Source organism: Anopheles ziemanni, chromosome 2 (assembly GCF_943734765.1).
Source record: "Anopheles ziemanni chromosome 2, idAnoZiCoDA_A2_x.2, whole genome shotgun sequence".
NCBI lineage: Eukaryota > Metazoa > Arthropoda > Insecta > Diptera > Culicidae > Anopheles > Anopheles ziemanni.
In genome coordinates, this window is record NC_080705.1 from 44,285,784 (window position 1) to 44,298,592 (window position 12,809).

At 39.6% G+C, this 12,809-nt stretch overlaps 1 protein-coding gene across 1 annotated transcript; it reads right to left on the bottom strand.

Moving 5' to 3' along the window:
- Window positions 1-8,386: 8,386 nt before the first annotated feature.
- LOC131284779 (short neuropeptide F) lies at window positions 8,387-12,346 on the bottom strand. Its single transcript, XM_058313641.1, has 5 exons — window positions 12,259-12,346; window positions 10,825-10,982; window positions 10,523-10,708; window positions 10,174-10,386; window positions 8,387-9,789 (listed from the first exon to the last, which is right to left on the bottom strand). Exons 1-5 carry the CDS (start codon window positions 12,344-12,346, stop codon window positions 9,733-9,735), a joined length of 702 nt encoding a protein of 233 aa, XP_058169624.1. The 3' UTR covers window positions 8,387-9,732.
- Between the last annotated feature and the right edge of the window lie 463 nt (window positions 12,347-12,809).

A 12,809-nucleotide genomic window follows, 5' to 3' on the forward strand; every position in this document is an offset into this window, starting at 1 on the left:
AAAATTTACAATTTTCAGTAAAAGATAAATTTTCTTTAACACTATTGTGCATTTTGGTAAAGATTTAAAAAAAGTAAATGTGCATTATTACTACAGCTAACTTATTGCTCCACATCTGTTATTTTATGAAGAATGCTTTTGTAGTTCATGACGTTTGTTTGTATGAACACTATTTATTCGCTTGTCTCGAAAATCTGTGTGAAATCTTTGCTATTGTCAACCGCAACATATCGGCGTGATGTGGATCAAAGTTTTTTATCACTTTCTTAAAGAAATTTTTGAAATTGACGTTCATTCAGTTCTCTTGCAATTCATTCAATTCAACAAAAAACATTTTGCTATTCAAACAATAGCTAATACTCAAAGATCCAAACTTTTGATGTATTGCTTCAAAGGGGTCGCGGGTCGGATCCGATGTGCTTGCGGGCCGCATGTGGCCCGCGGGCCGTATGTTTGACATCCCTGCTTTAAACGATGATTTATTGTTTTGAAAGTAGTACCCTTTTGAATAGAGTATAAAGCTTTCTAAATAGTAAAGTTACATTAAAAGAGGCAAAAGATAAAATATTTGAAACTGTTAGGGTAATACTTTTTGAAAGATTTTCATATTTATTTTTGTTGAATTTTAATTTTTTTTCAACATATAACAAGAACACTTTGTTCAACAATGCTAATCTTCATTCTTGGCAAGAAAACGTGAACAAATCCGCTAAAAATTGAGATGGGGTTTTTGTATGAAGCACTAACATTTTCTTACGGGCCGAATAAAGTCAGCAACGCCAATAAGGACGATTAACACTTTGACGTCCGCACAATTCATGGTTACAGTTTTACCAGACTTTTTATTTTTTTTTCTTTGATTACTCATTAAGAGCTCACTAACTTGATAAGCTTGTTGGAAGAGAATCGCCTGCATGTGCAACGTTATGCAGCGAATGCAACGCTACTGGGGTCGTGGTCTATAACTCTAAGTCGAGGCTCTGTTTGTTCAAAAGATGTAGTGATTCAATTTAGGCGTTCAGAGTAGAAAAATAGCAGAAGCAGTAGCGTAGTAACATGAATCAGCCATTGATATCGACGTAAATTTTTGACTGCATCTTCAGGGTTGAGCGCTTCAACTTGTCATTGACCAGAGAGGCCATACCATTTCACTATTAACGCATGAGGGTGTAATGAGCGAATCGAGGCAAGCCGTCCTATAGCAAAAAATTAAACGAGTTTGGGCAGCAGCTAGGAAAAACATGCCCGAGTGCCAAGCTCCACAGTGTTCTTTTGTTTTAAAGGTCAGTGCCAGTTAGATTCGCTTTTTGTGAGCCACTTTTCTCGATAAACGGGTTAAATAGTCCAATATATCATAAACCTGAAGTTTTAGAAAACATTAGTCTTAAAATGACGACAGCTCCAAGGAAAATAACATTGTATTTTCTATTTAGATTGAACACCTATACGTACTGCCAACATTGTTAGGACCTGCTGTTTCACGGACCTCTCTTGGAGCACAGAACGGCCTGCTACACTGCGTCCCAAAATGATAGCCTCACCTAGTTTTTTCATTCCTATGCCACTTTAAATGATCGCAAGGTAAAATAAACGACCGAAACATATTTCTTTATCTAAAAGAAATGTATTTCAGTTCTAGTTTATCAGAAACATATTTGTTTATAACATTTTGGTCAAAAATTAAAAGCATTGAGTGTCCCATAATGATAGCCTCACTGCAAAAATCATACAAATTAACAAAGCAACCCAGTTCCTAGCCACGTCCCCAGTTACCAAAAGTAATTTATAAGTTCTCTTCTATTAATTTGTAATTTTATTAGAACATTGGAAGCGGAAAATAACTCTAGGAACGAGAAAAAAGTCAAATTGATGCCTATAACTTTAATGGCAAGTCGAATCGTGAAGTTGGTGTGCTAATACGAGGGCTGACAATAAAGTAAGGTCTCCAAAGCTGCAACTTCGCCGGATCACGCGCTAGGCGAAATCTGGCAACACCGCCGTGTTCCTTGGTTCCCCCACTACCACTTTGCTGCTGGGTGAGGCTTCCCCGACCGGTCAGTCTTGGCTGAGCAGCCGTCAACGTTGGAGGTACCCCTCGCGTCAGCGTCCAAGTGCGAATTGCGTTCTGTAATACGTTTTTTGAGTGCGAAAAAGGTGACACCTATTGAAATCCATCGTCAACTAGTTGAAGTTTACGGAGAAAAGTGTATGGACATAAAAAACGTGCGTAAGTGGAGCCGCGAGTTCAATTCCGGGCGCACTAATGTTCACGACGAGGAGAGAAGTGGCCGACCGTCGGTCTCGGATGCGATTGTTCAAGCAGTGGAGGCAGAAATGCTCAAAAACCGACGTGCGATAATTAGCCAAGACCTTGGCCTTTCCAACGGTGTATCGCTTTTTGTAAATAAATGTAATTTTCTATAAAAAAAAATTGGAGACCTTACTTTATTGTCAGCCCTCGTAAATAGATCCACAAACGTCATTAACGATTATGTAAAAGATTCCAGTTAATATGGGCTTTAGAAGTCTCCTGATCGTCTTCAAAATCATTTCTCGCGTGATAATCGGAGGATTTTTTAAGTTGCTTTCAATTCAACCAAAGGTTGCCGTAGGACAAAAAACGATTTCTGGTTGAATGTACACACAAATGCTGTGTTGCGAGCTTTGAATTCTTATTCTGATTTTGTAAGAGAGTCCATGAATTAAGTTTCTGCCCTCAAACTTCACCAAAAAGTCGACAGATTGGAGTTTGCTACCGAACATATGACATGGAAGAATGGGTGGAGAAACGTAAGTTGTCACTTTGTAGTATTGTTATAATAATTCATGTTAGGTGGATTATAATGATGAAAAAATGTTCAATCTTGATGGACCGGATGGAAACATCCATTACCGGAGCGATTTAAGACGTTACCCACGTTTTTTTCTCTAGTCGCAATTTTGAAGGTGAATCGGTCATAATTTGGGCTGCGTTCAGTGGTCATAGTAGAAGTGAATTGGCTAATGTACCAACACGTGTGAACAGCGATATGTTTATCGACGTCCTGGACAATCATTTAAAGCCTTATCTGGAAAATCACAACACTGAACAGCTCATTTTTAAGCAAGAAAATGCTGCCGTGGACGCAAGCAAGATAACAAGAACTCACCATGCACGATCGAGTATCGAAACAATGTCTTAGCCAGCCGTTTCCCCAGACCTTAATCCAATAGAAAATGTTTGTGGAAGGCTAGTTCAAGAGATTTATAAAGATGGGAGACATTACGAGATCATATAGGACCTTAAACATGCTATCCGAAATGCTTGGCGTTCCTTATCAGTAAATACGTTAGAAAAATTATCGGAGAGCATTCCATCAAAAAAATGTCAAGCAATGAATCATAATGGAAGACCCACTGATTACTAAATCATGACTTTTTAATCCATTTATGCTATTTTTGTTCATAATTTAATAAAAAAAATGTGAGGCTATCATTTTGGGACACAACTGGTTTGAATTTCTTGGTGCAGAAGGGATTGTTTACTCGTTTTCTTCAACAATATCTATGAAAAGTATTCATTGTATACTTACAAATACTTGTGTATTTTTTGAAACAAATCCTATACTCGGTATTTGCCCTGCACAGAAAAAACTAGGTGAGGCTATCATTTTGGGACGCAGTGTAGGTCTTCTGTACTTTGGTGGTCTGCTAGGGTGTACCGTATGCGTGATAAAGTTTCCACCATTTAGCAATGACAACATTTCAAATACCCCCAACAATTTTAGGATGTAGTTTTTTATGGTAAAAGAGTAAATGAGGCTTCGGGCTAGATTCTCCTCTTCCTACTGGTTCACATTAAGCACCTGAAGCTATGCAAAGTGCGACGCCTGCATTCTTTTCGTATATTTGATCGATAACGGTTCGCTTAAAAGAACATAACGGTTTAAACTAATCACGCAGTGGAGGTTAAATGCAGGTTAATATACTTTTACATGTTAAGTTACTTTGTAAATTATACCATACATGATTACATGATTGACAGCATGAAACAATGAGTTTAGCCGAAGAAATAATTTGGAAACGGCGGCGCGTCCGTAGCGAGCGAAGCGAGCGGACTGCGCTAGGTCTACCGAAAAAGAGAGTTTGTTATAAATTTGAGAAATAATGCGTAATCGAAATTAACGGTACACACTACGGGTCAAATACTCGTATGTTGAATTTAACGAATTAATGTATCACCAATTGCATACGTTTAGGTATATCGTCGCACAAAAGGTGTAGCCACGACCGAAAAAACGAAGCCCGGAGCCTCATTTACTCTTTTACCTCTTTTACTTATTTATTGTAAAGGGAATTGTTTGTCAATGTTTTTAAGCAAGTAAATCTTCGATTAAATTGCCATTTGTGACCATCATCGAATGGATTGAATTCCGATTGATCTTCTTTTATATTATTACCACATTTTTACTGCATTTTTCATCTCTTTGGAAAACATAACAGATTGGGCCTGAACAAGACCACAACACACAATGTGGCGATGCAACTGCTGAGTTGTTTGAGTCTTGAAGTTTGACCTCTATACTATTCGCTCCATGATATTTTCAAAGTTTAAAATTTCGGTTCATGAAGTATGTGGGTATAGAGTTTTGGTTGGAATAGATATTCATTTCAACCAGTTTTATTGCACCTAATATTTAGTGCACCTAGTATCTTGCACCTATCATATAATGTAATGAAGGATGCAAAGGAACCATAGCCAACATGGTGCATTGCACATCTTTAAACAACCAAACTTGTATGTGAGCTCTGACGACCTCAATTGATGTATTCTAAGTAAATGTTAGTGTGGAAAAAAGCTGCACTGTTTTTACCATATACATGCGAGTAAACGAATTGGCCAACCTAGTAGAACTGTTTTGTTAGGCACGAAGCATAACATAGATAACAAGAAAATGTGCAGAACTATGACAAAAGAACAAGGTTGTCTAATGAAATATTACAATCAAAAATCACTTAAATCATGCAACAGTTATTGTAGATTATAATATGTATATATAGTGTTACTTATAAGGTCACTAACTTTTAATACTACATTTTATAAAAATATATCAAATAAAAATCAATCAAATATGACACCTTTTCTAAACATTCAGGATTTACTTCACAAAAGACCAGGCGTCTCCATGAATCAAGTTCATGACAATGTATGCCGCACAAATATATTTGAAACAATGTGATTCAGGAGAAATGCAACTTTTCCACACACTTCAAGTATTAAGCATGGCTCTCGACGATTTCTTGTTTTCCGATCGAAAGTGCAGTTAATTAATGCAACTTTGCCACATTTGCCCTATCGTGTATCGTCCTTTTCTACTTGCCAAAATTGCATCTGAGCCGGATGCCTTGACAGGTATCATGAATCTTTACCGCCGATCAACGAGTTGCAATGGACACGGTCCATCCGGAAATTGCTATCGATTGCATGCACTGGGTGTTGTGGAACAGCTTTCGGCCATTTAACGCCAAACGAAACACACTTTCGGGCAATACACCCGTTCGAAGGGTAACTGGCAACCCACTGTGTACCGTTAGAGGCTGTACAGCAGCCATCAAGTGTTGTTCATTAGAAGCGAAATCGATGTTTCAAATTACAACCGCGCGAACCAAGTACCATAGTTTGATTTTTGGACGCATTTTGAGCTATGAACAGATCCGTTGTTGGGAACCGTTTGCTGCCAACCGGAAGTGGCTTATTGTGCAGTGAAATTCTTATTGTAACGAAAAGAAAAAGTACTTAATTTGGAGGCTCTCAATAGCGCCGTACAAGATCCATAGAATTATTGGTTTTTCGTGAAATATAAGAAATATAAGAAAATAAAGTAATCTTCACAAAAGAATGCATTAATCTTATTTTAGAAAAAATATTAAACTTATTTTAAAACTTTTTAAAACTGTATTTATGACGGAAAATCATTACTAATGATTACTTTGGGCCATCTAAGTCAGTATCAATATATAAGTTATGTTCAAACTCGAGTTAATAGGAGTACTTCTTGTATTTTCTAGAAATTCTTTTCATAACTATAGACACCGTCAGCTTTGTCTGAATTTGTAGCCACTACGAAAGCTAATTAAGTTTTAAATAATTATAAAAAGATGCTAATGAAACAGTGCTGCTCATAATCAGCCAAGGTTTTATGTATGTTTTAAACGGTAACTGCATGGATTACCAAGTGAACGTCTACGAACAGACGGTGTCAGGTTAGGCCGCATTCGTCCCAGATTGAATCATCATGCACATGGGAAAAAGGTGTAGGCTACATTAGGTTAGCAACAGTTTGCCGGTACTAACAACTACAAAAATATGCACACGCTCCAGGAGTATGAAACTGTCCACAACATGTGGATGAGAAGAGAAAACTATGCACACCAGGAAGTGTGTAGGTAACCTCCGAACCATTCCGGTCATTATCCCGCTCGGTTCCTTACGCTGAACCATACCAGTAACGTGCGGGACGATATGATGCGACCACCAGCTCCGGAGGCACCATCGCCATCGTCATCATCACCAGCATCAACCGAGGCGGTGCTCGGGCGTAATAAAATAATAAATAACACCGCTCACATCCAGAACGATTTGGCTCGTTTCTGGTCGTGATGAGAGACGTAAGATTCCCCCAAAGTGTACTGCACTAGTCAACCGTGTGTCCTGCTGTGGTTGGTGACAATGGCCACTGGCGATGAGCGGTCATGCGAGGAGTTAAGGTGATTGCTTGACACACACAAAAAAGAGACTTACTACTGCTACTAGTCCGTGGCAAAGGTGGGAGCATTTGCAATGTAGGCAATTAAATTTAACATGAAGTCAACATACCTGCAACAGGCAATGGCAATTCGTCGAAGAAAGTTATCCGACACCTAAGGGACCGTACGCGTTAACAACACCATTGCCAGTTGTTCAACGACGCGAAGGCACTATTGTTGTGAAACATGTATTGAATGTTTGTTTGTATTCAACCAATCCTAGCTTTTGATGATATCACCATTAATATGTGCATACATAATGATATCTATGAACAGTTGATAGGAAATGTGTTTAAATATAATCGTCCAAAGTTTTCCCCAATTGTTCCTAAAATGCTGAAAACTTAAAATAGGTGATAAGGAATGTGTTTATATATTATTACGGCAAGTGTTTTCCAATTGTCCCTGCAAAATATTACTAATCGATGTGTTATAGATAAATTGAAAACTTCTACTTGTTTTCATTGCCAAATGATAATTACTTCAAACTATGTGCATCCACCAACTAAAAAAAATCATTAAAAAAAACCGGAAGTTCCTTTGTATATGGAATAATCAGTATGACAGGAATTGATTTGCCATTTAACAAAATTTTGCTTGGTGTGTTACAATTCGTGAACGATTGGTCATGACAAGGTAATTATTTACTTTGGAGTTGCGATAAACGTTGTTTTACTTTCATTCAGCGTTTAACGGTCGTAGGTGCTGCTGCGGACATTCAGAAACTTGAGAGGATGCTGGGGGACAATTTTATCTCATTTATTCACTGCCGCAGGCCTCAGAAGAAAACGAAGGGCAGTGAATTTTGTAGACTTTTTCTACCCTGACGGGCGCCACAATCAAGAACTCGTGGATTTAAAATAACTTGGCTTGGGATTAGAGATGACTAGCAGCCGATCGATTTTGCGGTGGTTTAATAGGATGAAAACTACATTATGGAACGAGCAACACTGTTTTTGTACCTGGAACAATTAAAATGAATGAAACACTTTTGAGCTAACTTAACTGTAGCTACTTTAGGAAATATCAATTCGCGTATAATCGTACAACACTTTAATACCAGAAAAAACACAGTGCCTCATGGAATTTACCTTTATTTATTATCACAGAGAAAAAGTAAAAAAATACATCGACACGTGCTTCTCGTTGTATACAGATTTCATGTTTTCTTCGAGGCTAACATTCACCATGTTTCTTGTGTTTCTCGTGTTAAAGTCTCTCCGACTGCTCGGGCAATATACGCATGCCGTTCGATGGCTGGTACGAAAGCGGAGATAAAATTCACCATCCAACGCAGGAGAGATTCATGCATTTTTGCAAACATGCTTCAATGCAATGAATTTTGCGCTACTTTTACGACAAAAAAGCTAACTTATGTTTCCCACCCTACGAAGCCGATGGTTTATCGTTTTTTTTAAATATTTTACATTAAACTTGTATAGCTGGCAAACATGTTATTGTACTCAAGGTTAACGAATGGTTGGGATCAGTACACTACATGTGCGAGAAAACAGAATCAATAATGTCATCATGTTGAAAGAAAAAGTAATGAACTCTGTTACGGTTATATCCGCTAAGTAATACTTTAATGTTGGTTTAATATATGTACACACACACATGATGAACATTGTCTCCTTGTTTGTGTTTTGCTGCTTCGTTTAACTGCAGAGAACTCTAAAATATATTTGAAGTATACATCTTTAACGGCTCAATCATCTACAGCTATACTGTGCAGCACTGCTTCCATCCGGTTGGTGGTAATAGTCTGAGGAAATGCTTGTATTTATGGTTGCCACAAGGTTGTTTGTTAACTCCGGCAGTTGAGTGGGAATATGTTAAACTGTTGGCGGCTACAAATTCTTTTCGTTCGCTCGTCCTAGACTGGAATGGAATGCGTACAAGTGCACGCCTGCAGGATTGCTGCTCGTATGCTCATAGCACCGCCACATTAAACAAGCAGGTGATGCAGCAATGTTTGCTTATTTTATTTACTGTGCATGTATGGGGGGTATGTTTAAGAGGTTAACGGCTGTAGAACAATCGAATGATCCCGAAGAGCACATTCTTCGCGCAGCATAGTTATCTTTTTCGCTCTGTTTGTTATTTATTTTCTGTTTGGGTGTTTAGCAGCGGGCAGAGAAGCCGTTCCTCTACGGAGCCTGTTTTTCCTTCATATTTGTCTCAACCGACGGTTTATAGAAACGAAAACTTTTCCATAAACTTTCACCGTAAGAGCCGCGAGGTAATTTTTCGCCGGCAACGCGGTTCTTACGTGCTCTGGTGCGCGTGCTGGTTCACCGGTTTTGCACCGGGCGGTTCCCTTAAAAAGCCTTCTTTTGAGTTTCCCTACACCTACACTGCATAACACAGCAAAATCGCAACAGGTTGCCGCTTTCGGTACTCAACGCGCGCCCAACAACGCTTCGGTACGTTTTCTATGACGGTAAGAGAGCTACTTATAACTGGACAAGTGTCGCAAGTGACGGCAGCAGTGAACCGTTTGATTAACATTCTATTGGCCTATCTTTTGGGGCTTATGTGGTAAGTAATTGTTCGATGAAAATGCTCTCCATGTTACGTGCAGACATTCGTGAAGCCATAGGAAAGAACTCCCTCGACCGTTCGTCATCGGCCGTAAACAAAAATGTGAGAGTAGAACGGTTAAAATTTCCAACAAACATCCATTACCTTACATCTTTTCCCTTCGTTTAGTTTTTTAACATTTTATAATTACGAGGATCTAGCATCGGAACTTGCAGACCCTATCAGCGTTCTCGGTGCAGGGCCATGGTAGCCTATAACAGCAGTAGTTTTGTGTTTAGGTGTGTGTTTTGGGTTATTTTGTTTAGTAGTAGAAGGGCGTTCTTTGAAGAGTTCCAGCACGAGGATATATATGCAGTTGATAACGGCGGGATTTCAGGGGGTTCAGGTAATTACGGCGAGTGTTTACTTGTCATCAGCAACGTTGGTTTCACTTTCTTCCGCGTCCAGAGCCTTGTTGTCCTGTGGGCGATGGGAGTGGATACATAATGCTATGTCAGTGCAATTGAAGGTGTGAAAACGTGCATTGTCTTATGCGGTTATACGTTTTCGCCATTTAAGTTAATGTTTTCGTTATCTTTTTCTTCTGTCTTGAGGAATTGTTACATTACCGAGTTGCCTGACAATTTCTGTGGTTTATTTTTTACCTACTGGAAAATTCGAAACTCTTGGCAAAGTACTTGAATCTGTGTTTTAAAAACAAGTAAATATCAGTTATGATTAAACAAGAAAAGGCAATAAAAGAAAGTTTATTGGCTTGAATCTAGGCGATAAAAGTACCAAACTTTACAGAATTAGTATGTTAAGATGATTGGTTTGTCGAGATAATGAGATACAATTGATTACCTCCGTCAAATCCTTCACCAGCGCTGGATCCGACCGTCCCCATCGAAGCCGTTGCGTTGGCGCTCGTTTTTCGCTGGCTTCGTTGGTAAGCGCTGCTTCCGGGTCGGCGTTGATCTGATGTTCATTGTACATGGCCCAGGATGGGTCGGTTCTGCCGAAGCGTAGTCTTAGCTGCGGTGCCCGTATGGTTTTCTGCTGCATAACGTCGTCCTGCTGAATGAGATGAAATGGAATCGGAATGGACAAGGGCCGGGGGAGCGTGCGTTATAAACCGATGTGCTTCGTTCCATAACAATTCCTTAGCAGATCCTGCACGCGTTTACCCAATTTTCCCATATTTGCATCTTACCTGATTGGCCAGATTCCCGAACAGGTTCGACCGACCCCATCGCAGTCTTTGCGATGGAGCACGCTTTTCGAAGTTTTCCTCCAGCAGCGCGTTTTCGTTGAACGAGCTCCAGAGAGGGTCGTTCCGTCCGAAACGCAGACGAAGCTGAGGCGCCCGGATGACTTTCTGTTCCATTAGGTCATCGTTCTGCGTATTGTGCCAGATGGAGTTTTTGTTGTTGAAATAGTTTTTGGTATCGAAATGACATCATACGACAGGATGAATATTTTAATCGGCTACCGACAAAAACCTTCCAAACTTACGTCCGGCCGTATCGGCATCGACGGATCGCTTCTTCTTCCAAACCGTAATCTCAGCGAGGGAGAACGTACGGCTTTTCGCTTGATTTGGTGATCTGCATACGACACTGGCGCTGCATATTCCCGTTGAAGCAGATATTCGTACAAATCTTTGATCGCACCTGAGGCAAAACGAAAGCTTCAAATTAGTTTCTGCTGCCAAAAAGATTTAAGTCACAAACAAGAGTAAACTGGATTCTTCAATTCCAACCAACTATTGCATTACTATTTTTTCCATCATAATTAAATACACGAAGCAGTTATTTTCAATGCTGTACTATTATATGCTTGCATCTATGCCCGCTTGCAGCAATGGCGAATGGTCAACCTATGGGGATAAATCCTATAGTGAAAAGGATAGCTCATTTTCTTTAAGTATTAACAAACCAGGTTAGACATCATAAGTCTTCGCACAATTAGTACTACCAACAACTTCTCATCAGGTCCCAGATGCAGATAGCGACTTCCATAATAACCCCTAATGGGTACAAATATACCCATGTATTGTTCGGAGTGTCGTTATAGGTGACAACGATACCGTGCACATTATTCCAATTTTTTCATCATTGGTCATTGGAGTAGACGACTACGCGACTTTCGTGGGACTAAAATCCATTTGGCATTTGTTTGCTAACCACCCTACCGACCGGTTGCTTCACACCTGGCCCATCTGCTGGGGCGTCTTTCCAGCGCTCGGTGTCAACCACGTGGCCATCGCCCGAAGGAATTGGCGTAAGCTGCAGGAAGTAAATACTTGCTTTGGGTGACACCGGAAACTTTCGGGTTAAATTCGCGCACAGCATTTGTAATTCAAAGACGGTGCAAAAGTCAAACACAAAAGACCTTCCCACCTTTCTTCCTGTTGTTGGTGGCGGTGGTGGTGTTGGTGGCTTGGTTCTCATTTAGTACTTTGAGGGGTGTTTGGCTCTCGATCCTCGAGAAGATGCTTGGTGCCCCATTTACTTCTCCGTCGTCGTCTCATCCGGTGCGGTCAATTGCGGAGTTTGAGGTTTCGAGGCTGTGGTATTACTTAACTGTTGCTCCTAACCCCCGGTGCAGAATTGGAGGTGGAGGTTGTTCACATCTTGGAGCCTCTAAACTCCTGTGGGAGGTTGGATGGGTGGGCTCGGTGCAGGATGAAGGAAAATATAGCTACTTTAAAGACCTAATCTGCTTTTCGCCTTCTTGACTTTTAAGTTGGTCTTCGGGCATGGTGTTAATTTTTGACCGTATGCCTGGTTAAAAAGGGGGTCTTACTTCGATGATTGGTTGGTACCCTTCCATGGTTTATGGCTCGTAATAAGTTTTCTTCATCTCAAAGCACACCAAGATACCAATTGCCGCTGGCATTCTTCTATAATAGCAACGAAGAAAGGAAATGTCACCCGCAGTACCTACCGTCGGATGGCTGCAAAGTCTCGGACATCAAGCTTCCTACTGTGAGCACCAGAAGTAATGTGAATGTGGTTACATTTATTCGATACATTGTCTGCAAAAAAGAGGGGAGGAAATTTACGAAAAAGTATCATCAATATTACTCCTCTGGTACGATTGAAGAACTTGTTTGGATTTCAAAGAATAGGCACTTAAGATGAACCTGATTACTATAAATGTCTGTATTTTTTTTTCTAAATGGTACCACCATTCCCAAATTGTCGGAAAAACAAGTACTTTGATACAAACAGTATTATAAAAAAATGTATAAAGTCATGCAATTGGGTTGATAATAAAGCTAAATTTAATAAAATTTTAAATTCAATTATAAAGATATATTTTATTCATCAATTTATGTTCAGTTTTTGATTTCATGGAATCAGGAAGTCTGAAGTCTATATTGATTATGTGAACAATAATATTAATACTGGAAATATTTTTATTAGCATTTTATTCTGTATCGTCTTGCTGTTAATGAATTTGAAATTTGTTTTCAGTTGCATCGTCTACCATTT

Bases quoted from the DNA above. Each gene is read 5' to 3' on its own strand.
- LOC131284779 (XM_058313641.1), bottom strand. From the start codon at position 12,346: ATGTATCGAATAAATGTAACCACATTCACATTACTTCTGGTGCTCACA. The intron at 10,709-10,824 runs GTAAGTTTGGAA...CACAATACGCAG, and splicing joins CGATGCCGATACGGCCGGAC to AACGATGACCTAATGGAACA. The intron at 9,790-10,173 runs GTAATCAATTGT...CATCGCCCACAG, and splicing joins TGGTGAAGGATTTGACGGAG to GACAACAAGGCTCTGGACGC.